This window comes from Ictalurus furcatus, chromosome 23 (assembly GCF_023375685.1).
Source record: "Ictalurus furcatus strain D&B chromosome 23, Billie_1.0, whole genome shotgun sequence".
Classification (NCBI taxonomy): domain Eukaryota; kingdom Metazoa; phylum Chordata; class Actinopteri; order Siluriformes; family Ictaluridae; genus Ictalurus; species Ictalurus furcatus.
In genome coordinates, this window is record NC_071277.1 from 20,064,189 (window position 1) to 20,089,823 (window position 25,635).

The 25,635-nt window shown below is 42.0% G+C and overlaps 4 protein-coding genes across 6 annotated transcripts in view; all 4 read left to right on the plus strand.

The window, feature by feature from the left end:
- The first annotated feature begins 713 nt into the window (after window positions 1-713).
- gpatch3 (G patch domain containing 3) lies at window positions 714-6,051 on the plus strand. The gene is made up of 7 exons (XM_053611234.1): window positions 714-1,166; window positions 1,744-2,219; window positions 2,407-2,581; window positions 3,444-3,503; window positions 3,653-3,774; window positions 4,781-4,908; window positions 5,027-6,051. The coding sequence occupies exons 1-7, from the start codon at window positions 749-751 to the stop codon at window positions 5,178-5,180; spliced, it is 1,533 nt and encodes a 510-aa protein (XP_053467209.1). The 5' UTR covers window positions 714-748; the 3' UTR covers window positions 5,181-6,051.
- Window positions 6,052-6,518: 467 nt separating this feature from the next.
- On the plus strand, window positions 6,519-18,304 carry sacm1lb (SAC1 like phosphatidylinositide phosphatase b). Of its 2 annotated transcripts, none has more exons than XM_053611231.1 (20): window positions 6,519-6,638; window positions 7,816-7,913; window positions 8,690-8,764; window positions 8,879-9,051; window positions 9,150-9,299; window positions 9,476-9,535; window positions 10,547-10,580; window positions 10,792-10,893; window positions 10,991-11,076; window positions 11,169-11,255; window positions 11,402-11,470; window positions 11,574-11,653; window positions 11,782-11,880; window positions 11,963-12,101; window positions 13,009-13,078; window positions 13,256-13,328; window positions 13,429-13,522; window positions 13,638-13,730; window positions 13,864-13,921; window positions 14,066-18,304. In XM_053611231.1, the coding sequence occupies exons 1-20, from the start codon at window positions 6,610-6,612 to the stop codon at window positions 14,200-14,202; spliced, it is 1,806 nt and encodes a 601-aa protein (XP_053467206.1). In that variant the 5' UTR covers window positions 6,519-6,609; the 3' UTR covers window positions 14,203-18,304. The 2 variants fall into 2 exon arrangements, with proteins under 2 accessions (XP_053467206.1, XP_053467207.1); XM_053611232.1 differs by having other exon boundaries at window positions 8,879-9,006.
- Window positions 18,305-18,378: 74 nt separating this feature from the next.
- Window positions 18,379-22,614, plus strand: elp6 (elongator acetyltransferase complex subunit 6). Its single transcript, XM_053611262.1, has 8 exons — window positions 18,379-18,488; window positions 18,604-18,728; window positions 18,887-18,965; window positions 19,940-20,010; window positions 20,198-20,322; window positions 20,797-20,995; window positions 21,122-21,289; window positions 21,622-22,614. The coding sequence occupies exons 2-8, from the start codon at window positions 18,675-18,677 to the stop codon at window positions 21,742-21,744; spliced, it is 819 nt and encodes a 272-aa protein (XP_053467237.1). The 5' UTR covers window positions 18,379-18,488; window positions 18,604-18,674; the 3' UTR covers window positions 21,745-22,614.
- A 244-nt stretch (window positions 22,615-22,858) lies between these two features.
- scap (SREBF chaperone) overlaps window positions 22,859-25,635 on the plus strand; it is a 20,061-nt gene continuing 17,284 nt past the window's right edge. For both annotated transcript variants that reach the window (XM_053611226.1, XM_053611227.1), the window contains exons 1-2: window positions 22,859-23,094; window positions 24,318-24,526. In XM_053611226.1, the coding sequence (XP_053467201.1) occupies window positions 24,402-24,526 (125 nt within the window). In that variant the 5' untranslated portion in view covers window positions 22,859-23,094; window positions 24,318-24,401. The remainder of the gene's footprint in view (window positions 23,095-24,317; window positions 24,527-25,635) is intronic.

Consider the following 25,635-nt stretch of genomic DNA (forward strand, 5'->3'; position numbering starts at 1 on the left):
ATGAAGAAGAAATTGTTATAAAAAATAACAGTATTTACTCTGTAGTGCATTATTTTGTAAACTTTGTCATTTTAGACTCATTTCTAAAAGTATAGTGAAAGAAAAAATCCCACAATACACTCTGGTAGCTTTTCTTTAACCCTCGAATATTTAATTTAAAAAACAATTTATTTTATATAAACACACATGCCAATTATATTTGAACACATTCTCAAATAAAATAAGCCGCTAATGCACTTAGGATGTGATCTGCTTTTTTATGAAGTTGTTTAAAAAAATATTAATAATCTGAGTTTCTATAAAATGTAGAAAGCAGAACTTTTATTTTCTTATTACATTAATACAAAAACACACGGCATCCATTCATCCATTAACAATTTAACAGAGCACTGAAAAAGATAAAAGAGAAATAAGGAGTACATTAAATCAAAGACGAAGGAGAAGAAAAAGACAGAATTACATAAATATTTCAAATCAAGTGAATAAATTCAGCCTTTTTTTTCTGCTTTTTAAAAAAAATTAAATTAAATATTTCCCCTTAATAATAATTAAATTAATAACAAAATACTAAAGCCAAACACTAGACAAAGACTAAAATCTGACTCAATATGGATTATAATAAATCTACTGACTTCTTTCCAGAGGTGTGTGTGTGTACGTGTACAGTGCCAAGAACTTTTGTTTGCGTTTGCGACTTTTATTGTAAAATCGACAACATCCGGTTTCCGGTTAGAAGCTCATAACAAAGATGGCGGCCGCGGAGTTCGAAAATGGAATATATTTCGTGGTAAACAACATTCCTGTAAAATTTCGCTCGGTCGACCTGAGAAATTATTTCAGCCAGTTTATAGAAAGCGGGGGATTTTTATGTTTTCATTACCGACACAGACCGGAAGTGAGAATAAACACAGCTGAAGCAGAAAATGCTCAGCGACAGACACAGAAAAGGACAGAGGAGGAAGAAGAAGAAGAGGAGGAGGAGGATGGAGGTGAGAAAAAGAGCGAGGTGAAAGCTGAAGCTTCGTGTTGTTGTGTGGTGTCTGTGAGAGGAAGAGAAGCGGAGCGCTTTGTGAAGATGTACGGCGGAAATCAGTGGATCGACTCGAAGGGAAACTGGCTCGTAAAGCGGTGTCTGATCCGGAGGATTAAAGTGTCCGATCACACCGGTGAGTTTCTCTTCCATTAAAGATACAATCTGTGATTTTTAAAAGTGCTCCCAAGCTTGTAATAATCGAACAGTTCCGAACGAACCTCCGAAAAACCGTAATTCGCAAAATGGACATGTAATTAGACCTCCTAGTTTTCTTCATCTTAGCTTTCTGACTGTGTTTTTATTCCGACCCGGAAGTTAACCCCGCCCCCCGCCCCCGCCCCAGCCCCCGCCCCCAGCCCCCAGCCCCCGCCCCCAGCCCCCAGCCCCAGCCCCCAGCCCCCGCCCCAGCCCCCAGCCCCAGCCCCCAGCCCCAGCCCCACCTGAACCTGCTCATCTCTAGCCCTTTGTCAACATCAAGAACGCCAGCATGTGAAATTAACTTAATTGACAAAAGTGTCTATAGTGTATATAGTAAAGACAGGTAAAAAGATGTTTTAAAAATGTAAACTTAAAAAATGAATTAAATAAATTGGAAAAATAAAAAAGTTGATGGTTAAAAAGTGATTTTCGGGAATGATTGCAGCTCGTTTCAGAGACGAAGCTCCGTCTGTAAGTGAACCGACTCACTGTTGCTTCTTTTCCCGCCGCAGATCCGGACGTGTTCCCGTATAAGACGAAGGCGGAGCTGAGGCGTCACACTGCGCACACGGCGTGTTTCACTAAAGCCGATCTACACGCCCTGCCCGAGCTGACTCCGCCCGCTCTAATGCCCGCCGGTAACGTGGGCACACCGGTCACCGTGTTCCTGCAGCTCATTCAGTCCTGTCGCTTCCCTCCGCGCCTCATCCGCAAACTCGGCCTCACCTTCCCCAAGACGGGGTCGCACCGTCGCTACGGCAACGTCCCCTACCACTACAACACCGCCGTGGTGGCGGCGAGAGAAGAGAGCGTGTTCACTGCGGGAGGGGTGGAGATCTGCGGCCCGGGGGGCGTCCCTCCACGGACAAGCGCTGAGAAACCTAGAGACGGGACGCACGAGAACCAGGACCGGCCAATCAGAGCGGACCCGTCAGTGGCAGGGGCGGAGATTGAGGAGGAGGAGGAGGAGGAGTCAGGCCCAGACGATGTGAGTAATTTTCATACAGTGATGAAAATATAATAAAAGACACAATTAAAGGTTTTATTATTGTTGTGGTGCAAAAATATTGGCACACGCCTACGCTGAACAAGTTGCACAGGATCTATGTACGGATCACTTCCTGTTGTGTTGCACTGAAACAGTACAGGTGTGTGTGTGTGTGTGTGTGTGTCAGGACGATGATCGGTGTGAGGAATGGGAGAGACACGAGGCTCTGCACGAGGACGTGACGTCTCAGGAGAGGAGTAAAGAGCGTCTGTACGAGGAGGAGATCGAGCTGAAGTGGGAGAAAGGAGGATCAGGCCTCGTCTTCTACACCGATGCTCAGTACTGGCAGGAGGAGGAGGGGGGTCAGTCACCGCACTGCACATCTGCACTAACATCTGCACTTACATCTAACACTCGCTTTTATACAACCTGATTAGCAGCACAAAGACAAATCATCATTTAAATATTTAGATTTATCCAGGTTGGTTTCTCCTCATTTTTAAAGCATAAAATATACAAAGTAAAGTAAATACAAATAATTAACACAAGTAAAAAAAAATGCAATAAAAGTAAATAAAAAAAGGTCATTAAAATGTTAATGTTTTAATTAAAAAGCCTAAAACCATCATTCAAATATTTAACATTTAAAAATTCAAGCAATTAAGAAAGGGATTAAATGTTAAAGCTGTATAAACTTGTTTAAAAATGACAAATAATCAAATATTATAAATGAATAAATAAATAAAAAAGGGCTTAAAAATAATAATAATAATAATATACTGTTAATTTAAAAAGCCTGAAAGTTTATCACTTATTCAAGTTAAAATACAAAATAAAAAAGCAGATTAAAGCTGTAATAAACAATTAAAAATGGCAAATAATTAAAATAAACTATACAAATAATTAAAATGTATATAAAATGGATTTAAAAACCAGAAATTATAATTAAAAAAAACCCGTAAAGAGTATATTTATTGTAAATGATCTTTGTCACCGTGTAACGGATTCTTTAACTAATCGTATATGTTCAGGAACGGAGCTTTGGGTAATGTTTACAGCTGTTGAGGTGGTGAATTCCCTTCGACCTTCACCTTGAAGCGTGACAGGAAGTGCTGAGTGAGGCTGGTTAACCGTGTGATCATTACACCGCAGTTAAATCCAGTCCGCAGTAAGAGTGTGCACTCCGTGGCCCTTCGTTCCTGACTCGTTTTGATCTTTTTGTAGATTTTGACGAGCAGACGGCAGACGACTGGGACGTCGACATGAGCGTCTACTACGATAAAGGTACGATAACGATTTAAAAAAAAAAACAAACTGGAAAAGCTGTCATCATGATGAGTAACTCTGAGCCATGAAGAATTTTATTTCATGCCACTTTATTTCTAACTCTGTTAATTGCACGTTGCCGTGGTTACGACGTTGCTGCCGGTCAGACGGAGGAGACATGGACTCTAGAGACTACGTCCGCATGCGCTACGAGAAGCGACTGAGGGACGGCGTGGAGCAGCCGGAGAGCAGCCAGCAGAAAATCGGCATCTTCGAGAAATTCACTAAGGTAAAGAACGTTTCGGCGCGTTGATATCTCTCACGATTACCATTTACCATTTGAGGAAAAAAATATATCATGATAAACGATTTAGTCGTCCAGAGCTGATAATAAACCTAAATAAAGATGGGAAAACGAGCGTTTCTTCCTGTTTAGTTTCTGGAGAATAGCGGAAGGGGTAGTAATGTAGTCAGGAGCTGCTTGCAGGCAGTGACAGTCAGGAAAAGTCCGCTGGATGCGGGATTATTATTATTTTTTTAGGTAATTCTGTAGTAATGCGCAGTAAATAGTGAACAAAAACCATAACGTAACATTTTTCATGTAGTCGTTTTACAAAGTAGAAATATACAAATCAACATGGCCGACGTTTTGAACGCTTTCGAATGCGTCCGAGTGCTGACCAGCACAGGAGAGCAAAAAAAAAACACAGCATATTTAATCGCTCGGTTAAATGATCAACATTAACGTTATTGTAAAAAAAAAAGAAAAGATCATTTGATTTACATGTAGGCCTGTGTCTAACGTTAGCTTCGTGAAGCACAGATACGCCCTGCAGATACACGCTGAGAGATTTGATTTCCTTCATATTAACGGACTCGAAACGTTTCCCGTGGCAGAAAGCGTGGACGGCGGCGTGTTAGTCGTCAACTCGACAGCATGGGATATGGAGGAAAGGGGCGGGGCTTTCGGTTAATATCGAAACGTTAAATACGCCTATGCAACTGTCAGTCATTCCAGGTTCTTACGTTGATTGGCTCGTCTGTCGTTTTTATTGGGGGAGAAAAAGATGGCGTAAAAGAAGGCGTAGTTTCGAGTTTGGACTCGTACTAGCGTACTCCCATGTTTGATTTCAGAGTTTGGACGCAAAATATAATCAGAGGAAAAAACCGTCATCGGATATCGTGGCACCGTAATATCGTGTAGAGACGATTAAATCATTATATCGCTCAGGCGGAGTGTTACTGTAATGCTGTGCACGGCAAATCTGATTGCTGAGGCTGTGTGTGTGTTGTAGGGCGTGGGGCGGCGTCTGATGGAGAAACGGGGCTGGAAAGATGGCGAAGGACTCGGACATTCTCGCTCAGGGATTCCCGAGGCTTTAGAGAGCGAAGGACAGCATCCTAACTGTAAGAGAGGCTTCGGGTGAGTTCGTGCACTTTATTTATTTCATTTTATTCTTTTTGTTATTTTATTTATTTCCTTGCGCTAATGATGCAGTGGTGTGTGTTTTTTTCTCAAACTGACTTGTTTTTCTTTGCAGGTATCACGGGGAAAAGCTCAGCTCTTTCCAACCGCTTAAAAAACCTCGGCCTGATTTTCACATATCCACCGTTTACGACGAGCCGAAAGACATCGACCGGGGCGACACACTCCTCCGCCGGCAGCCGAGCAGCAGCATGAAACACACACACTGACCTCTGGAGGAAAGCGCCGAGCCACAAAGATGACCTTTTTAATCTGTTTAGAACTCAAGAAATGTTCTTTTTGTTTGTGTTTTCTTTTTGTTTTGTTTTTTTGTTTGTTTTTTAGATCTTGTATTGGATTAGAGGTCTGAAATGATATTTATATCCCCTTGTTTTAAAGGGTGTTAATACTTTTTTTTTTTGCATCATTTTGTGACTTGTGATTTTAAGTACCAAGAAACAAAATGTCTGTGATGGGAAATGTGACTCTCTTCAGTGAGTCAGATTCATTTGGCTCATCTCAACAATGAGTCGATTCTTTTGACTCACAAATGACTCGTTGCCATTATTCAGTTACTAAAACATACACTTTTTTACAATATTTTGACCAGTGATTGTTTTTATTTAGCTGAAATTGTTTCAAGAAACCTGCACTACAAATCAGAATGGACAGTTTGTGCTGCTGTGTCTGTGCTTTATTATAAAGATTTATTTTCTACTACTAACGACCCAGTCAAACATGTCAATAATGAAAAAGAAAAATAATTTAGACAAGAAATGTTGTTACCTACAGTTACTGCTCTGCAAAATGTTTTAGTTTAAAATGTTGTGAAAAGTTTTTAGTGAGATGTTTAAAATGAGCAAGTGAAGTATATTGGTAATTATTTTTAGATAAAAAATGACTTATTCATAGTATAGTATATTAACTTTATAATTATTATTAAATTAACTAACATAAAAAAGATGTATGTTAGAAAGATACTAAGAGGTATCTAAAAAGAGGTAAATTCCCACCTTCAAACAAAGAACTGTAATAAAAAAATTTGAATCTGTTTATATTTATTATAGTTTTAAAACAAAATAAATAAATGTGGTTGTAAGAAGTGTTATGCAAGAGTTTTAACATTTTAAATATTTTCTTTAAAAATACTCCTAAAAATAGTGCTTTATTTCATTCATTTGTCAAAAATTTATGATATATTTGGAAATGAATTTTAAAATAATGAGCGAATGAGTTAATGAATAAATAGGGGGGAAAAAAAGTAGTCAGGGTACAAATAAATATTTTTGTTGATGCATTTTTAAACACTTTCCATTCATTGCGAACTTTTAAAAATGATTTTTAAAAAATGGAATGTTCAGTGAAATCAAAAATAAAAATCTATTATAAAATGTTATATGCAAATACATAATTTAATTGATTTAAATAAACAAAATCTGGATTTTCCTACTCACGTTAAAAAAACCCCACAAACAGGTATATATTTTTATAAGAGTTATATTTGAAAAATAAAGGTGATACACTAGAATGGAACAGGAAATATTTTACAAATGAAAAGAGTTATATTATATATATTTTTAATATATCTAATCTATATCTGATGTAACGCCGTTGTATTGAGTGCCACGTCACGGTGGGCGGAGCCTCAGAGGAATCAAAATGGCGGCCACCTACAACAGCTTCAGTTTGTAAGTGTTCACTTTAGCCACGTAACTGACTGTTAGCGCTTTATAACTTCAGACTGCTGTGTGTCATTTCTGCTTGTTCGTGTTTGTACGAAACGCGTTAGTTTTTACATTTTAGAAGAGAAACTTAGCATTTGGTCTGCTAGCAAACAAGTTCTTTTCCCTGTAACGCTGTGCATCTTCGCTAATGTAATGCTGACGGTGTGTAAAGGAGAGAAATAACTGATGGCAGGCAGTGAGACGGATTTCTGGATGATGACAGAAATATTTTACACAATAATATTCACACAGACTCGAGTTTACCTCTCCAGCAACTTGTTAGTCATCTGCAAGGTCTCAGCACAGCCCATGAACACATAAGAGCAGCTTTGAGGTGTTTTATAAAGCAAAGATCTTTCTTTTCACACTTTCACAGTCTTTAAACTGATTATCAATGGACTATTTATTTTATTTTGAATGATTGTGGATTTTTATGGATATTTAAGTAAACCCAATATTTTCAAGCCATATGTTGCTGCTTGAGGAGTTTTGGTGCAGTATGCACTGTTAGAGGAAAAGCCCACATTTTCCTGAAACACATGAGATATGATGATATTGAAAGAATTATGATGTGCTCGGGGAGAATTTGTTGGTTGGAGTTGTATTTGTGTTAGTCCTGTGATCAGTCAGCAGTTGTGTGTCGCTGTGATGTCACAGGATTTGAGATTGTTATTGTTTGTGCAGTTATAATGAGGAGTAAGAGGAGAAAAACGTTCAACACACTCAGTAGAAATGGATAACGCTCACGTTTTGGTGTTTGCTCCTCAAAACAAAACTTGCTGCTCATGCTGGACTCGATATCCCAGAATGCAATGCAGCTATACGACAGAGAGAGTAGTTCGCGATCTATGAGATGATTAAAGCACTAAAGCGCCGCTGCATCACTCTTTTAATGTAGACATGGAACGAGGGCTTAATCCGTCAGGTCACCGAACAGCATTGTGGGTGATGTAGGAAGGCGTGGTTAGAAGGTGGGATTGACAGATAGACCGCATCGTGGATTCAGGATAAAACTAGCGCTTAAAATCTCAAATCAAACGCAACCCAACAGGTTTTGTCTGATCGTCTGTGTTTGTGGTAACGGCGATACCGTGCTCGTTAACGTACTCTTCCCCTCACCTGTGTCTCCTTTCCCCTGTAGGCACACGGCGCCTGAGAAGTTCTACATCGAGGCGTGTGACGATGGCGCTAACGAAGTCCTCGCTATTGACCGGGTGTCTACGGAGATGACGCTGATAGGTAGGACAGGAGAAACGCTGCGAGACGAACGCTGCTGAGTTTCTTCATTCAACAGGGGTGTCTAATCTAATCTAATCTAATCTAATCTACATGGAAGATTAATGTAATTTATTATAATCCAGTCTAATCTACAGGGACAGCTAATCCAATCAAATCTACAGGGATGACTAATGTAATCTAATCTACAGAAATGTCTAATCTAATCTACACAGATGATTAATGTAATCTAACCTACAGGGATGTCTAATGTAATCTAATCTACTGGGACGACCAACGTAATGTATTCTACATGGACATAGAATCTAGTCTAATCTAATCTACGGGTAGGAGTAATGCTATCTAATCTATGGGTACATCTAATGTAATCCAATAAAATCTACAGGGATGTCTAGTCTGATCTAATCTAAATTAATCTACAGGGATGTCCAATCTAAATTAATCTAGATTAATGTAATCTACAGGGACATTGATATAAACTGCACTAATCTACAGGGACATCTAATCTAAATTGATTTAATCTAGTCTAATCCGATGTGTAATTTACATAAATAGAATAATAGAGATATTAGTCACTGCTACGCTGAGTTAGCTGGCTAACATGAGCTAACTCTCTCAGTCCCAGTGAAGGAGGTGTGGCCTCTGGGTCTGTCAGTCACAGTGAAGGGGGTGTGGCTCCACCCCTTTAACTATAACTGAGTGTATAAATTTGTTATAGCAGGTGGAAGAGTAATAATAATAATTCCAGGACACACTTTCCTCCTGTGTTTGTGCTGCAGGGATGAAGGACATCCCTCCTTCAGCAGTGACCCGGCCGATATGCGGCATCATGGGAACGATACGGCTGGTAGCAGGTCAGGAGCGATTCTCACTCTCTGTTCTAAAACGCCAACGCTAACCGAAGGCTAGTTTGCAGCTAGCATGATTTAACCAGCGTAAGTAGTTCTAATGTGATCCCGTTGCTATAGGGACGTACCTCATCGTCATCACCAAGAAGAGGAAGGTGGGGGATCTGCTGGGACACGCCGTGTGGAAGGCCGTGGAGTTCGACGTGATCTCCTATAAGAAGACGGTGCTGCACCTCACAGACACGCAGGTCTGGAAGCGTTCTGGGGTTGAGTTATCTCAGAGTTTAGTCTCGGTACAGGGCGTAATGTCCGTTTTGTTGAACCTGTTGCACTTATTTAACAAGCATTTAAAAAAAATTAAGCTTCTGTAATGTTTTTCTTGATCGTTTAGATGCAGGACAACAAAGCCTTCCTCGCTATGATCAACAACGTCCTGAACACAGACGGATTTTACTTCGCCACCGACTACGACCTCACACACACCCTGCAGCGCCTCGCCAACACCAGCCCCGAGTTTCAGGAGATGAGTCTGCTGGAGAGGGTGAGACAGACAGAGAGAGACAGACAGACAGAGAGAGACAGAGAGAGAGAGAGAGAGAGACAGAGAGAGAGGTGTATGTGAGGGTGTGATTTTGTAAAACAAAGACAAGTTTGAACTTGTGTGTTTATTTGTGTGTGTGTATTTGTGTGTATTTGTGTGTATTTTGTGGCGTGTAGGCGGATCAGAGGTTTGTGTGGAACGGCTACTTGCTAAGAGACTTCAGCACACAGCCTGAGGTAAACACACAGCTGCTCAACATCCTACTGAAGATCTGTCTGTCTGGTCAATGCTTCTTCCTGCCTGGCTGTCAGTCATATATATCTACACACACACGGCCGGTCAAAAGTTTGTGGACACCCGACTGAGCTGTTTTCTCATAATCAAAACCCTATTGATCTGAAGGTGTATGATTAAATGTGTGAAATCGGTGTTGTAGACAAAAATATAATCGTGCCGACATATTCATTTCTTTCATTAGAAATTTATTTACGCATAAGAAATATTGGTTTAAACAGACGACCCGGAGAGGAATATTCGGAAGAGCAGCCGATAAGAGTCCGGCGTAGGTGTGAACTCCTTTAATACTGTTTAAAATTCATCTCAAAATTCCTCTAGAAAACGCCCAGAATGCATTTCTGGAAATTCTCGGCAAAAACTGTGTCTACTCTGAAGATGCTAAATACTAAATTATTTTTGATTTATTTTGGATTTTTTATCACAACATAATTCCCATAGTTCCATTTGTGTTTCTCCAGAGTTTTAATGACTTTATTGTTATTCTAAAAGTGGAAAATAAGTAACTATAGAATGAGGGTGTCTAAACTTTTGGCCGGTAGTGTGTATATATGGAGAGAGAGAGAGATTGACGGGTAGACGGTCAGACAGACAGGAGGACAGATGCATGGACAAATTGGACAGACGGACGAGCGTACAGATCAGACAGATGGGAAGATCAACCACACGGATGGACAGCGCACTGATAGAACAGATGTCTGGGCGGATCAGACGGACGGGTGGACAAATTGGACAAACGGATGGGTGGACTGATGAGACGGGTGAACGGACAGATCGTCCAGATGAACAGCTAGATTGACGGTTCAAAGATGACCGACAGACAGATTGATCAGACAGATTGATCAGACAGCCATGTAATCAGATTTAAAAAGTAAAACCTGCACGAAGAGTAAATGACTGTTTCCTTCCTGCATCAATAGATTGAGTTTTTCACTCTGTGGTTTGTTTTGCAGCTGCACAGGTTCGCCTGTCCTGTGATCCACGGCTGTATCCTTACACAACTCAACACGTATCGCTACATGTAGAACAAACCGATGTATTTTTCTTCACGTTCACGATTTCACTGAACGTTCTAGCAGTTTCCTGCACTAATATATCCTGATCCGCCTCACAGCTGGAGCAGCTGTAGAAGTAAAGGATCTTTTCTCTCTCTCTCTCTCTCTCTCTCAAACTTCCTTAACACCGCACGCGCTCTCAGTCATCGCTATGAAGTCCTGCTGCATCAACGGGAAGATCTTCGACTGGAACCTCATCTCCAGGAGGAGCTGCTTCCGCGCCGGCGTTCGCTACTACGTCCGAGGTGCTCGCTCGCTCGGTCTCTCGCTGCTCGCGTTAACCCCTTTAATCGCACGATACCGTCTGGTACCACAGTCCCGCTAATCAGTCCGTCTTTTCAGGGATCGACTCCGAGGGTCACGCCGCAAACTTTGTCGAGACGGAGCAGATCGTTCAGTACAGCGGCGCCAAGGCTTCGTTCGTACAGGTGAGTCGTACGAGACGGAACCAAAATCTGACCGGTTCTTCTAGATCATGAGTTCATGTATGATCTTTACCAGATCTGATCCATTCCCTCAGACCCGTGGCTCCATTCCGTTCTTCTGGTCCCAGCGTCCAAACCTCAAGTACAAACCCAAACCGCAGATCAGCAAGAGTGGCAATCACGTGAGCTGTTATACATTTTATATATATATATATATATATATATATATATATGTATGTATGTATGTATGTATGTATGTATAGATATAAATTTTCAGTGTAGGAGTATGTGTAAGACAGTATTGCGTTATTTTCTCTCTCGGCCACAGCTGGATGGTTTTCAGAGACATTTCGACTCGCAGATCATAACCTACGGCCGACAAGTCATTTTAAACCTGGTGCGTACTTCACGTCTTCTCCTGCCTCTAATTTGTCCGCAGTATCGTGTTTTCTTCAGATTACAGACTACGATGTTTTGATTTGTGCACGTGTCTTGCGTAGATTAATCAGAAAGGTTCTGAGAAACCTCTCGAGCTCGCCTTCGCCAAGATGGTGGAGAGTCTCGGCAACGGCATGATCAAGTGAGTAACTCGTTAAGGGCTTTATAAAGGGGAAGAAGAAAAAAGCCCCAGCACCATAACACTCAGACTGGATCGTGTGTGTGTGTGTGTGTGTGTGTGTGTGTGTTTCTTTTCGTGTCTTCCTGCAGGTACGTGGCCTTTGACTTTCATAAGGAGTGCAGTAGGATGAGGTGGCATCGCCTGCAGATCCTGGTGGACACCGTGGCCGAGCAGCAGGCCGATTTCGGGTACAGTTTTGTAGCTCTGAAGCTCAGATACGCACAGCGCGGGTTCAGTAGACGCGGAGTTCATGGTTAACTCTGTTAACAGCTTCTTCCTGGTGGACTCAGCCGGAACGGTCCAAATGCAGCAGGAGGGGACGTTCCGTAGCAACTGTATGGATTGTCTGGACCGGACCAACGTGGTGCAGAGCCTCCTGGCCAGACGATCGCTTCAGGCTCAGCTGCAGGTGGAGGCACATCATGAACACACCACGATCTGATGATATGTTTGTGTGTTATTACAGGAGTGTGTGTGTGTGTGTGTGTGTGTGTGTGTGTGTGTGTGTGTGTGTCTGTAGAGTTTTAATTATGAAACAACAGTATTAGCATCTATATAATATACATGGATCCGGTTTTCCTTTTACACAAACATCATAATCGCGATTCTCCACTTTCCACGATGCGCAAAATTTATTACGATTGCAGTGTTAATATTTGGTGAGAAACTTCCAGAAAAATAGTAATAGTTGTGCTGCGTTTTAAAAATAACCTGAGGAAAACCAAAAGAAGGTTTGAGGATGCTGTTGTTTTTAATCAGTGTCTTTTAAATATCTTTAAAGCTTCAGCTGCTTCCGATCAGTACTTTGTAATTCTTGAAAAGAAATTAAAAAACATTTAAGAATACGTATGATATCTTAGAAAAGTGTGATTTGTAACGTAATTTTATCACGACGTTCATATAATACCGTTATGGTTATTTCTCCCAGCTCTACTGTGTGTATATATGACACGGTCTAGGGTTAAGTGTTAATTCTGCACTCATTTTGCTGTATATATTTCATTTTATATAACGTCAAATTTTGTTTGTGTGAAATGACGACAGTGTCCACTTTGAGGCTAATATCACTCGAGATTATAACACACGATGTACGTTTACAGCCTCGGGTTTATATCTGCTGTAACGTAAGTGACGTTAGCAGATTGTTAGCCAGTCGCTGTGGGGGTGTGAGAGGAATAAAACACTTCCCATGGGGGCGTGCCGTTCTAGGAAAACGATCAACTTCGGACTGCGCTTTATATAACAGGATGATGCGGAGTGTGTTGTGATTATCGTGAAACGTACGTGATTATCTCGTGGTCTTTCTCCGGCTGTAGAGGATGGGTGTCCTGCATGTTGGACAGAGAATCGAGGATCAGGCTGATTTTGAGAAGATCTACAAGAACAGTGAGAGAATTTAAAATACGTTTAAGATAAGTGTTTATTACACGGTATGTTTCATAACGTGCTCTTCCTCTGATCTGGTTTCTCACCATGGTGTGTATTTACACACTCTCTCTCTCTCTCTCTCTCTCTCTCTCTCTCTCTCTCTCTCTCTCTCTCTCAAACCGTGTGTGTATGTAGTGTGGGCCGACAATGCTAATGCGTGTGCTAAGCAGTACGCTGGTACAGGAGCGCTGAAGACAGACTTCACACGGTGAGGCACCTAGCAGGTCCAAAATTATACACTTTGTATTCTCTTTTATTTCTATACAAAGTGTGTGTGTGTGTGTGTGTGTGTGTGTGTGTGTGTGCAGGACAGGGAAGAGGACGCAGTGGGGGTTGGTGATGGACGGCTGGAACTCGATGATCAGATATTACAAGAACAACTTCTCAGATGGATTCAGACAGGTGAGGATCGGCCTGCACACATGCGCGCGCGCGCGCACACACACACTCTCACACACACTCACTCACACACTCATCACTATCTTGTCTTTCTTACTTTCGTTTTTCTCTCGTACAGGACTCCATCGATCTGTTTTTAGGAAACTACGCCGTGGATGAAGCGGACATGAGCACTACTCTCCATGAAGCCAAAGATTGGAAGTTCCTCACGGTGAGAAACACACACACACACACATATACACACACACACACACACACACACACACACACACACGTGAGCGCAGAGTCGCCCATGTTAACTTTTGTGTGTCCTCTAATCAGCGTGTTTGTGTTTTGCCCTTCAGCTGCCAATCATCATGGTGGTGGCGTTCTCCATGTGTATTATCTGCCTCCTCATGGCCGGTACTTTATCCATTTATCTCTACATTTAATATTAAAATGAATCTACACCTTCTGACCAATCAGAGTCCAGAATTCAGCGGCACGTTTTAGGCGTTTAGATGGATGTGTGTGTTGACGTGTCTGAAACTCCGCCCCTCCCCACAGGTGAGACGTGGACGGAGACATTAGCGTACGTGCTGTTCTGGGGCATGGCGAGCGTGGTCACGGCCGGCGTGATCCTCTTCAACGGCCGAGATTTCGTTGACGCGCCCAGGCTGGTCCAGAAGGAGAAGATGGACTGAGAGTGCGTGTGTGGAAAGCAGCTGGGTCCCGTCGACTCTTCATCCTCATCCTCATCCTCAGCCCCGTCTTCGTCCTCGGGACTTTCCTTCTCTCGTCTGCGCCGTGACTGGAGCCTGTACTGAACGTTGTCATCATCGCCCATACTGTCACGATGGAAGAGGCACGGAGGAGGAGGAGGAGGAGGAGGAGGAGGAGAAGAGCAGGGGCCAGGCGGGGCCAAACAGGTGGGCGTCGGCAAGACTGACTCGAAACCACGCCCACACGCTGCTCTCCACACTGCAGTCTCATCTCAGAGGAACAGCCCGGACTGAAGAAGGCGCTGTTCATCAGCTCAGAGCTACACTGGAGAAACCACATCTTTGTGACCCTTCGACATCACACACACCATAATGTAGCTTGTATTTTAGTATCATTTGAACCAGTATGGAATTTTTTTTACTCCTAAAACAAGGTTCCTGGCCCCTTTCTGGCACTCATACGGCATATCCGGCGCGGGCGATATGACAATATTTGATCATTTATCGTGATATATCTCGGATATCGTCTGTATCGTCTTTTAGACACTAAACCCATTTGCATGTGTCGTGAAAGATCTAGACCGATCCTAGCTTCTGTAAAGTGTAAGCACTGAAAAGAAAAATATTCGACAGCATCCTGTGTTCCAACAAAAAAATAAACAAAATAAACTAAATCAATATTGTGATGTATGTATCGTGTATCTGGAAAATGTCCGAAGCGCTACGTGATTATTTTTATTGCCGTATCGCCCGCCTCTGTGCCAGAATTCAGTCTGATATTGATATTCAGATATGTTTGTTTCAGTTGCCATGACGATCTGTTGATTCAGCTTTACGTTGCCTCTGTCAAACCTTACGTTAAAGGAGCGCTTTCGGCCAAAAGTGAAACGTGCACGTATGTCCAGAACAAAAGCTCAGACGTGCCATCCTGTGCTCAAAAATACGCCATGTTATTATTTTTCCTCACAATAAATACAAAAAAACAAACAGATAAACCGATCGACATGAACGATTGACAGCCGCGAAGGTGTTTTGAACTCTCGGACGTTAATTGACCCGCTGGAAGCCACGCCCCTTTCGCGTTCTGCAATGGCGCGTGGAGAGTGTTTTGAGTTCATTGGTGTGAAATAAAATCAGCGTATGTTCGACTCAGCTAACATTAGACAATTGTTTAACTGTATTTATTAGCGATGCACCAGATTTTGGGGTGGGGGTGGGACAATCCCATTGTGGGCAAAAGATGTTTTTTGGTCAGAAAATACAAAAGGGTGAAAATTTTAACTGAATAATGATACCGTCTTTTTAAAAAAATTTTTTACATAAACGGTTATCGAATCAAACGCGGATCGCAACTTTAAACTTTGCGACCGTTTAAAAGTGTACATTTCATTTTTGGCCTTTAATGCTTTAATAATGATTTAATATCACACGAGTGGCCACTTTCAGAACAAGAATATTTCAAGAACAACAACCTGAACCTCAGCAGCAAGAAGCCGCACACTCCGATCAGTCGTATTAGCTGCCTAACTTTCTAATGATCTAGCTTGATAGCTAATAAAGTTACTTCAGCAGTCTAGATGTTATAGTTGGCCGATCAAGTGTGTGCATGCATATATATGCGTATATATAATTAGTTTTTTTAAGTTTATTGCTTTTGTTTTGCCATGTAATGCAGGAAAAAATTTTACCCCCCCCCCCCCCCCAAAAAAAAAATACAGGATTTGGACTGAGCTGGCCACGTGTAGCGGTTTGCTAGCAGTCACATGTTCAAGCATTTATAACCCTAACAAGGTACAGACCTCAACCAGAGACTGGGAGATACTAATGTTTTAATGTTATTTAACGTGTGCTGTTTTCTTTTCACCTCATCTTATTATTTTGTCCATTTTGTTTCCAGTGAACTGTTTTATGTCGTCCAGCACGATCAAGACCGATACAAAATGTGCCGATACGAAATGTTCGTCGTGATAAATTGTCTAAATTCCATCGCGTTTCGTACATAATATCCCTATAGTCATATAAACATATAGCGATATGTTTATATTGAGGTTTTGTTTTTTTAAAAAAATTTTATTAGCACCGACATTTTTGAATATGGCGCAAGTTCAGTTAGCGGTTAAAACATTTTATGGTGTAATTTTAGTCTTAGGAAGTCATTTCTTAGAAATTAACCAGCAGATCTGAGGAAAATGTTGACGTTCTTGATAATTTTGTCTCGTTTCCACGATCACTGTGCCTTTACAATGTCCGTATAAATGACTTTTAAGTGCCGTGTGCTAGCTGGTTATGGTTTTAGCTTCAGGCATTAGCCGTATTTATTCCCACAACGTTAATCAGCTGAAATTTGAGTGTCTTATGTGTGACTTCGAATGTTGAAAATGTTTACGAGTTCCATTTAAACTGAAAGCGTTATTCAGTAATCAGAGTGACGATTTTGACGGCCATGTTGGTTTTTTGCCTTTTTTCCCCCCCACAGAACTCTTTATATGTGAATGGAATTATACCTAAAGTAAGAGAGCTTTATCCTGGAGCAGTCTCCTTATAAACTCTAAACATATTATGCACATGCCTAGTGACCAGGTTTATCTGATATGCCGTGAGTTTCAAGACCTAGTGGACTGGGACCAAGTAAAAATTCCTCGCCACCGACCTGTGCCACATTATTTTATTTTTTTGGTGCATTTTAACTTTGTAATTCTTTGTAAATTCCACGTTGAATGGATCGCCTGCCTTAAGCCGGTTAAGAAAGACGTGTACGTGAATACCACCATCTTGCATCTGTCTTATCAGAGAACGTAAAAGCACCAGTGGTTAATTTTATTATGAAAATGAGAGTTGTGTGTCTGTATTGTACCTCCTTTTTCCAGTAGCTTCTCAGATCTGAATTTATGGACTTCCAGATCAATCAGTTGGACGTTTAGAGCCTCGGCCAAATCCTCCGTTCAGCTAGTTTTGATGCCAAACCTTCACACATCACTTTGTCTAATGCATTATAGATATTTAATTAAAGCTGCACTAGGATTAAATCTGGTGTCTGGTGTCTCTCTGCAATCTCCCTGTACACAAGGTTCACTTGTTGAGTTTTGCACTAGGACACAGTGGAGCTTGATTTACTCATCTGTATGAATGTAAATGTTACCAAACAACCGATCACTGGAACGTTGTCTGGGAATCACTTTATTTCTCAGGACAGTTTGGTGTCTTCATAAGTTCCTCCTAGTGTTTGAAGTAGGCCCAAAGTGCCTACACTGGGCACGTGAGCATCAGAACTGGACCATGGAGCAATGGAAGAAGGTGGCCTGGTCTGATGAATCATGTTTTCTTTTACATCATGTGGAGGCCGGGTGTGTGTGTGTGTGTGTGTGTGTGTGTGTGTGTGTGTGTGTGTGTGTGTGTGTGTGTGTGTGTGTGTGTGTGTGTGTGTGTGTGTGTGTGTGTGTGTGTGTGTGTGTGTGTGTGTGTGTGTGTGTGTGTGTGGCTTTCATGAGGAAGAGATGGCACCAGGATGCACTATGGGAAGAAGGCAAGCTGGTGGAGGCAGTGTGATGCTCTGGGCAATGTTCTGCTGGGAAACCTTGAGTCCTGGTGTTCATGTGGATGTTACTTTGACACGTATCACCTACCTAAACATTGCTCCAGACCGTGTACACCCCTTCATGGCAACGTTATTCCCTAATGGTAACCAGTGTGCTCTTTCAGCAGGATAATGCTCTCTGACACACTGCAGAATATTTTATATTTATATTTATTCAGGAACGGTTTGAGGAACATAAAGAGTTCAAGGTGTTGACTCGGCCTCCAAATTCCCCATATCTCGATCCGATCGAGCGTCGGTGAGATGTTCTGGGCAAGCAAGTCCGATCCACGGAGGCCTCACCTCACAACCTGCAGAGCTTAAAGGTTCTGCTGTTAACGTCTCGGTGCCGGATACTCCAGCACACCTTCAGAGGTCTTGTGGAGTCCATGCCTCGACGGGTCGGAGCTGTTTTGAAGTAGACGGGGACCTACACTGCATTAGACAGGTGGTTTTAAAGTTACGGTTGGTCGGTGTATAATATACTATAGCGCTGTGGTGTAGTTGAGTTCTGCAGTTCCTGGAATGACCTCCAGATGGCAGCACGTGCAGGGAAAGTGTGGAAAACATTAACGCAGAAGAAGCAGAACTGTATTTGTCGTGGGTTTGTGTCTGTGCTGAAAATTCACAGAACTTGGATCTAATGTTATTGTTCTGTGTTTACAGCCTGGCTTTATAGTCCACATGTATACAGGTACTACACATCATTTATAGACGTAATGTTTTTTATTTCTGTTTGTTTTTATCGCTAGAAAGTGAAGCTAATTTAATTTTTCCTCCTTCTGTTTGTGTGTGTTTATGTTAATCAGGTATTTAAGTATTTCCTGCTTGGTCGAGAGACAGACAGACGGAGAGAGAGAGAGAGAGAGAGAGAGAGAATATGTTTGTAGAGCTGAACAGCATCCTCAACACCAGCCCTGATGACGTCACACAGGTACATGAACTCCTGGGGTTCTCCTTTGTTCATGGATATTATAATTCTGATTCATTCTCATAATTATAATGGAGTGTGATGGGATTTTATCTCTCTCTCTCTCTGTGTGTGCGTGTGTGTGTGTGTGTGTGTGTGTGTGTGTGTGTGTGTGTGTGTAGAGAGAATTTATCCTGCTGTCAGACAGGAAGGCAGATGCGTCTTTCCTCATCCATCACTACCTCAGCTTTTATCTGAAGGGTGAGAATTATAATAATAAATAAAAATAAGGGATAATGTTGGTGATTATGATGACGTGGTATCGTGATAAATTACGCCGCAGTACACAGTTCTGAGACATCGCAGGTATTGTGATGTGTTTCTGTAATTTTCTTTCTTTAATGGTCGGAAGCAACTGACTCTAATTAGTTTTTGATTTTATTTTTAGAATTTATTAAAATGATGATGATGATGATGATTATTATTATTATTATTATTATTATTATTATTCTAAAGAGACTGGAACGTGTTTTATAGTGAGAGAAGCAGGAGAATTCCGATTCTAGAGCGGTGGTTTTGTTTATGCGTTAATGTGGGATGTGAATGTTGTGTTACGGATTTGACGTCTGTGTGTGTTGTGTTATTGTTTGTGAGAGTTGTGTCGTATTTGTTGTGATTTTGGCTGTTGTGTATGTGTGTGTATGTTTGTGTGTTGTGTTGCTGGCTGTATGAGTTAGGCTGTGTTGTGTATGTTGTGTTATTGTTGTTTGTGTGAGTTATGTTGTGTTGTTTCTGTGTGTTGTGTTTGTGTTTTCAGCTGTTGTGAATATTGTTGATGTTTGTATGTGTATATTGTTGGGTGTGTGTGTTGTGTATTGTCTGTGTGTTAAGTTAGGTGTGTTTTGATGGGTTTTTTTTGTAATTGCGGGTGTGTGTGTGTTCTGTTTTTTATTGTTGTTGTGTGTGTGGTGTATTGTTATTTGAGAGTTGTGTTGTTTTGTGTGTTGTGTATGTGTGTATATTGTTGTTGATTGTGTGTATGTGAGTTATGTTGTGTGTGTGTGTGTAATCTCACAGTAAAGCGGTTGAAGTGTAAATGTACTTTATTTAGAGTTAAGTGCTCAGTTTAAAAGTGATGTTTGTGTAGAACTGTCCTGAAGTCTAGTCTTGGTTTTACTCTCAGTGAGACGTTGTGTTGTTTGTGTTTGTGTTGTGGCGATGTTATTTTTGTGCAGCTGGCTGTAAAGTGTGTTTTGTGGGCCTGGTGCAGTCGCTCAGTCACTACAGCGCCGTGGCTCAGAGGCTGGTGAGTACACATCTCATTTCATTTACTGCCGCTTTAATGAAGCTGATGTTTTACACATCGACGTGTAAAAGATCATCAGATATGCTCAAAGATATTATCAGAGCGTCATGTACATAATTATTTATTACTAATGATGAAATAGATACTTGTATTAATAAGTGTGTGTGTGTGTGTGTGTGTGTTACAGGGAGTGAATCTGGTGCAGGCGAGAGAGAAAGGTCAGCTGGTGTTTGTAGAAGCTCTGAAGGCCTCGGCTGCGGTGATGCTCGACCAGACCGGCGGTGATGTAGCGCAGATGTTCGATTATCTCAGGTCAAACACACACACACACACACACACACACTTCCTCTTTCACTCACTGTGCTTACCTGCATTTATTACTGCTATGTATTAAATGATCTGTCTATTTTTACTCTTCGTTACTCTACACTACACGACACTCTGTCTCTCTTAGTTTTTGTTAATTCTGTCTTTCTGCTTATTTATCTCATTATCTCACTCTCACTGTCCGACAGTCCGCCTGTCTAATTTATATCTCTGTTTGTTCTCTGTCTATTGGTCTGTCTGTCTGAGTGTCTCTCTGTCTATCTCTTATCTGTCTGTTTCTGTCTGTCTGTCTGTCTGTATTGGTCTGTCTGTCTGCCCAGCTGTCTGTCTGTTGTTTTTAAATCTGCCTCAGACATTAATGTGACCATCTCTCCCTGTGCACTATCATGATGGCATTGTGTGTGTGTGTGTGTGTGTGTGTGTGTGTGTGTGTGTGTGTGTGTGTTTTCGTTTGTTCAGATCCCCGGTCCCGGAGCTCAGAGCTCTGTTTGAGTTTGTGCGTGCCTCTCTGAGTCAGGCCGAGGCCGAGGCGGACTCGAACTCTCCCCCGGTGCTGATCGTGGATGATATCAGTGTGCTGCTGAGTTTGGGCGTCAGCGTCAGAGCTGTTCTGGACTTCACACACTACTGTCAGGCCACCATCTGCTCCCAGCTCCAGGTGTGGGTTCATCACACACACACACACACACACACACACACACATACACGTGCGCGCGCGTGATCTGGAGTTAGCAGTTCAGATTAAACTGCTGTGTGTGTGTGTGTGTGTGTGTGTGGTGTGCAGGGCTCTGTTGTAACTCTGGTACGATGTGACGATGACGATGATGATGATGATGATGATGATGATGATGAGAGCTCCAGCCATCTCCTGCGGGCTCTGAGTCATCAGTGCACCCTGTCTCTGCGTGTGGAGGGGCTTCAGACCGGTTACTGCAGGGACATCCACGGCCAGGTACGAACACGAACACACACCAGGTATAGGAATCATCACACACTTCATCTCTTACAATCAAATTCTGGATTGTGATTGGTCAGAAGGTGTTGATTCATTTTCTATAACAGCAGCTGTGACGGTAGCGCAGCTGCACATCACGTCAGTGAGATGAGGAACTAAACTGTTTCATGGATGTTCCACAGAATTCAACGTCACTGCAAACATTTTAAAAAAGCATGACGTGTTCAAAAAAAATGATCAACTTTTGGGTGACAATAAACTCCAAACTCCACTTCCTCACTCCACTTCGTCACTCGGTGTTATCTACGAACGTGTGTGATGTTTTTCAGGTGGAGATTTGGTGGAGAGGAACAGGAGAGAACGTGCAGAGCCAGAGAAAGATCTTTCAGTACAAAGTTTATGATAAAAGCGTGTCCTTCTTTGCACCGGGAACCTCGAGTGCCGTGCTTTAACAGCTCACCATGAAGACTGATAAAGATGATGATGATGATGATGATGATGATGATGGAGGACTCGTTGTGTTACTCGGACTCATTGTGTTACTCGAACTCTGATGGCTCTCAAACTTCTTTAGGCTTTTCATATAAATATATTTTCCTTCATAATTTTCAAAGATATCTTGATGTCTTTATATTTCTTAAACAAATCTCTACGCTCATCCATTGAACAGAATTATTGGAGGACGTGTGATAAATTTTATTGTAAAATAGAAGGTGAATCTGGTGAATTCCTTTTGAATCAGTTCATTTATACTGAATTAAAAGAACAGCCAAGGATTATGGAAAATGATGATTCAATGTAAAAAAAAAAGAAAAAAGTCAACTGTTGCTGATGAAACAGTTCTTTTCATTGAATCAGATCACTAGGCTCAGCTCATTTAAAAGAGTCGACTCTGAGTCAAATTATATATCATTTTATCGAAAAGAGCAAACTCGCTAAAGTGAATCATATTCACTTTTTCAGTGAATCATATCACTTGGCTCAGCTGGTCGGTACGAGTCGACTCTGAATTGCATGATCTGATTCACTTAAATGAGTACTGTCACCAAAGAAATAGATTCCTTTTTTCAGTGAATCAGATCATTCGGCTCAACACATCGTTACGAAACCACTCAAATGAGTTGAATGATTTGATTCACTGTAAATGGGGCGACTGAATCATCGACTCTGAGTGGAATGATCCCATTCACTCTAAAGCGCCAACTGTTTCTTTAGCGAGTTTTGCGCTTTCAGTAAACAATTTGACTCAGGGTCGACTCTTTTTAATAAGCTGAGCCAAGTGATCTGATTCGGTTTCCTCTTTTCAGTTAATCAGATCATTCGGCTCAGCACATCGATACGAAACGACTCAAATTTGTCAAATGATTTGATTCACTGAAAGGGGCAACTGAATCGACACTGAATCCAATTATTCACTGAAAGAGCAAACACTCTAAAGAAACAGTTTGCTTATTACAGTGAATCGGATCACCTGGCTTAGCTCATCGATACGAATAGACTCTGAGTCGAATGATCTGATTCGCTGAAAATAGCTACCTTTTTCTTTAGTGACCACAAGATGGCGGGGTTTGTGTGTGTTTTATTGATGGCAGGTTGAAGTTGAGGGTTCATGTTGTGTATACACACACACACACACACACACAGCTAACATGAGTCTGTCAAAATAGTGCATATATTCGACTCTGTGCTTCAATACCCTGCTTTATTAAAAAAAAGAAAGTAAGAAAAAACTCCCCCCGCAGCACAGAACAGCCAGATTGTGAAATAAATCGCGTGTAAAGGAAGGAGAGAATCCGTTTCGGGTGAGTTTGACTTTCCTGCAGTTTAAATGATGAGAATTTGGTGACATTTTGGTTCCTAAGCGCACTTGCAGCTTGGGAAAGCATGAGTGCTAACAGTACTGCCTATGCTAACCGTTTTAGCCGCGAGGAAGATGTCTAGATCCGGTTCCCCCCTATAAAAATAAAAATAAATAAAAGACATCTTATTAGCAGATAAATAAACCACTGTTAGTTCACAAAATGTGATGTTTAAATAATCGAATACGCTTTTAAACAGATCGGGGTTTTTTTTTGCTGAGCTTATTAGCCGGCTAATGCTATGCTAGCTAGCTTACCAGCTAACTCCATGGGAACGGGTTCAAGTGAATGAATACTGATGGTTTTGTGTGCTTAAAATTCTATTAACGGCTAACAAAACTTAAACCTGTGTGTGTGTGTGTGTTTGTGTGTGTGTGTTTATTCCTGGTGTAGGATTATCTCAGAATGAAGGAATATGAAAGAAATGTGTAATAATTTGCAACGCCTAGTATTTTATTTATTATTGATTTAAGAGGAGTTTTAGTAAATTGATGGCTGGGTCGAGTGAATTCTCTTATTTTGGCGCTCAGGGAGCTGAGATTGTGTCTCATTGCATCACCGAGTTTGTTTACTGAATAAAATCTGAATCAAGTCTGAATAAAGTCCCTTGGGGGAAAATATGAGTCATTATGAGGCATTATGAGTTGATGAATCTGATGAAATGTGGGTATTTATGATGTGTTTAAGTGATGAATGTGTTTTGAACAGGGTTAGGGTCCTCGTTTGTGTGAGACACTGATGTTTTGTGTAGAAGTCAGGAATAAAGTGCACACAGTGTGTGTTGTGCTGCTGTAGTACAATAATCAACTCTGTGGTGTGATCGAGTCGACTTACTGTCACCTCTGGATCCCAAATGTACCATTATCCCCCCCAGTGTCATAACAGCACGTCCCGAAGTGTTTTACTCCTCTTACGCCACGCCGAACGACTGAGGACGAAGAGGAAAAGGACAGAATGAAGAGAAAATACGTCGTTAGGAATGAAAGAGAAAGGACGAAAGAAGGAACAAATGAGAGTTTGAAGGAGAGAAAGAAAGAACGAACAGAATGGGGGTTGTGTAGTGCGGCAGGACGAGAGAGTTTGTAATTAGAGGAGAATTTCAGTGCGTTATTTGTATGTCGCATTTATTAAGGGCGTGTTTCTGTGTGTGTGTGTGTGTGTGTTAGGTGCCCGGATGAACTCCGGTGCTGCCCAGTTGGAACACAGGAGCCCGATGGCTGCCAGCTGACCTTTGACCTTCGACCTCCAGGATGATGTCGGTCAGAGAGCGGCTCCGCCAGAACATCTCGGCCGCCTTCTACCGGCACGGTCTGCTGTGCGCCTCCTACCCGGTTCCCATCATCCTCTTCACCTCCGCCAGCATCTTGGCCTGCTGGTGAGTCACATGACCACCGCAACTCCCGAAATTTCAAACTGACCCGAAAAAAACCCGAAAAACGTCCCTCAGAAGTTCTGCCGAGAAGCTCAGAGGGTCTGTCTTTTTCCTTCTGTCTTCCTTCCCTTCCTTCTTCCATCCTTCCTTCATCGTTCTGTCATTCTTTATTTCCTTTTCTTTTGTTCATTCATTCGTTCTTTCCTTCATTCCGTCTTTATTTTTGTATATTTGTTTTTCCTTCTTTCTTTACGTCCTTTATTTCTTCCTTACTCTTCTTTCTTTCCTTCCTTCCTTTCCATCCATCCAGCCATCCCTGATGGAGACAGACTCTTCAGGAATGACAGTCCTAACGTCAGTCGTGTTGCATGATGATTCTTTCTATTCGAAAATGTTGTTGTTGTGAAAACGTTATGTAAATAACGGGCTACGGGTTCTCTCTCCGCTCTGTGAGAACCTCTCCCTCTGCTCCGGTTGGAGAAGATAAAAGTAACGACATTCTTTACGCGGTAGCTGACTAACCTCGGCTGTAGGTTCCAGGGCGGGGCGTAATGGGGCGGGTCTAAGGGGATTTCAGACAGACGTCAGTACAATCATCATCTCTGGTGAAGTTATGTGGGGGTCTCGGTTACGGTACAGGCCCTGAACTGGCTTCTTTTAACGGGTTCCGTCGCACTGACTGATGGTGAAAGCAGTTCAGAGAGGATCAGGAGATCAGCGCTGTTCATGATGTCAGTCTGAAGCCCCTGTTACTCCCTGTTAAACCCCCTGTTACTCATTCACAGAGTTCTGAGACTGTTCTGTTACTGAACAAATCCACTGTCAATAAATTCCTGAGTAAATCACAGGACGGGTCAGAACGTGTGAGATTTATGCGCTCTGTTTAGAATCTCCGGAACGCATGCTCCTTCTATAGCGAAAAGTCAACGAGTAGCGTAAAAGGCCAGACTCGACCGGCGGAGCGAAAGGAGCGTGTGAAAGTGTGAGAAAGTGACCCCGAGGGACGGACGGCTGTGTCTCCGGCTCGGCACACCAACACCGCCTGCTTTGTGAAGGTACGGTGACCCGAGCGTGGCTTTCAGAGCCGAGGGACCCGGACGCCGTGACCGTCG

What these genes read in the sequence shown, in the direction of transcription:
- gpatch3 (XM_053611234.1), top strand. Translation starts at nt 749, where the DNA reads ATGGCGGCCGCGGAGTTCGAAAATGGAATATATTTCGTGGTAAACAAC. An exon ending in TAAAGTGTCCGATCACACCG is followed by an intron (nt 1,167 to 1,743) that starts GTGAGTTTCTCT and finishes TTCCCGCCGCAG; the next exon opens with ATCCGGACGTGTTCCCGTAT. An exon ending in CTGGCAGGAGGAGGAGGGGG is followed by an intron (nt 2,582 to 3,443) that starts GTCAGTCACCGC and finishes ATCTTTTTGTAG; the next exon opens with ATTTTGACGAGCAGACGGCA.
- sacm1lb (XM_053611231.1), top strand. Translation starts at nt 6,610, where the DNA reads ATGGCGGCCACCTACAACAGCTTCAGTTT. An exon ending in ACCTACAACAGCTTCAGTTT is followed by an intron (nt 6,639 to 7,815) that starts GTAAGTGTTCAC and finishes TTTCCCCTGTAG; the next exon opens with GCACACGGCGCCTGAGAAGT. An exon ending in ACTTCAGCACACAGCCTGAG is followed by an intron (nt 9,536 to 10,546) that starts GTAAACACACAG and finishes TTTGTTTTGCAG; the next exon opens with CTGCACAGGTTCGCCTGTCC.
- elp6 (XM_053611262.1), top strand. Translation starts at nt 18,675, where the DNA reads ATGTTTGTAGAGCTGAACAGCATCCTCAACACCAGCCCTGATGACGTC. An exon ending in CAGATGTTCGATTATCTCAG is followed by an intron (nt 20,323 to 20,796) that starts GTCAAACACACA and finishes TCGTTTGTTCAG; the next exon opens with ATCCCCGGTCCCGGAGCTCA. An exon ending in CCATCTGCTCCCAGCTCCAG is followed by an intron (nt 20,996 to 21,121) that starts GTGTGGGTTCAT and finishes TGTGGTGTGCAG; the next exon opens with GGCTCTGTTGTAACTCTGGT.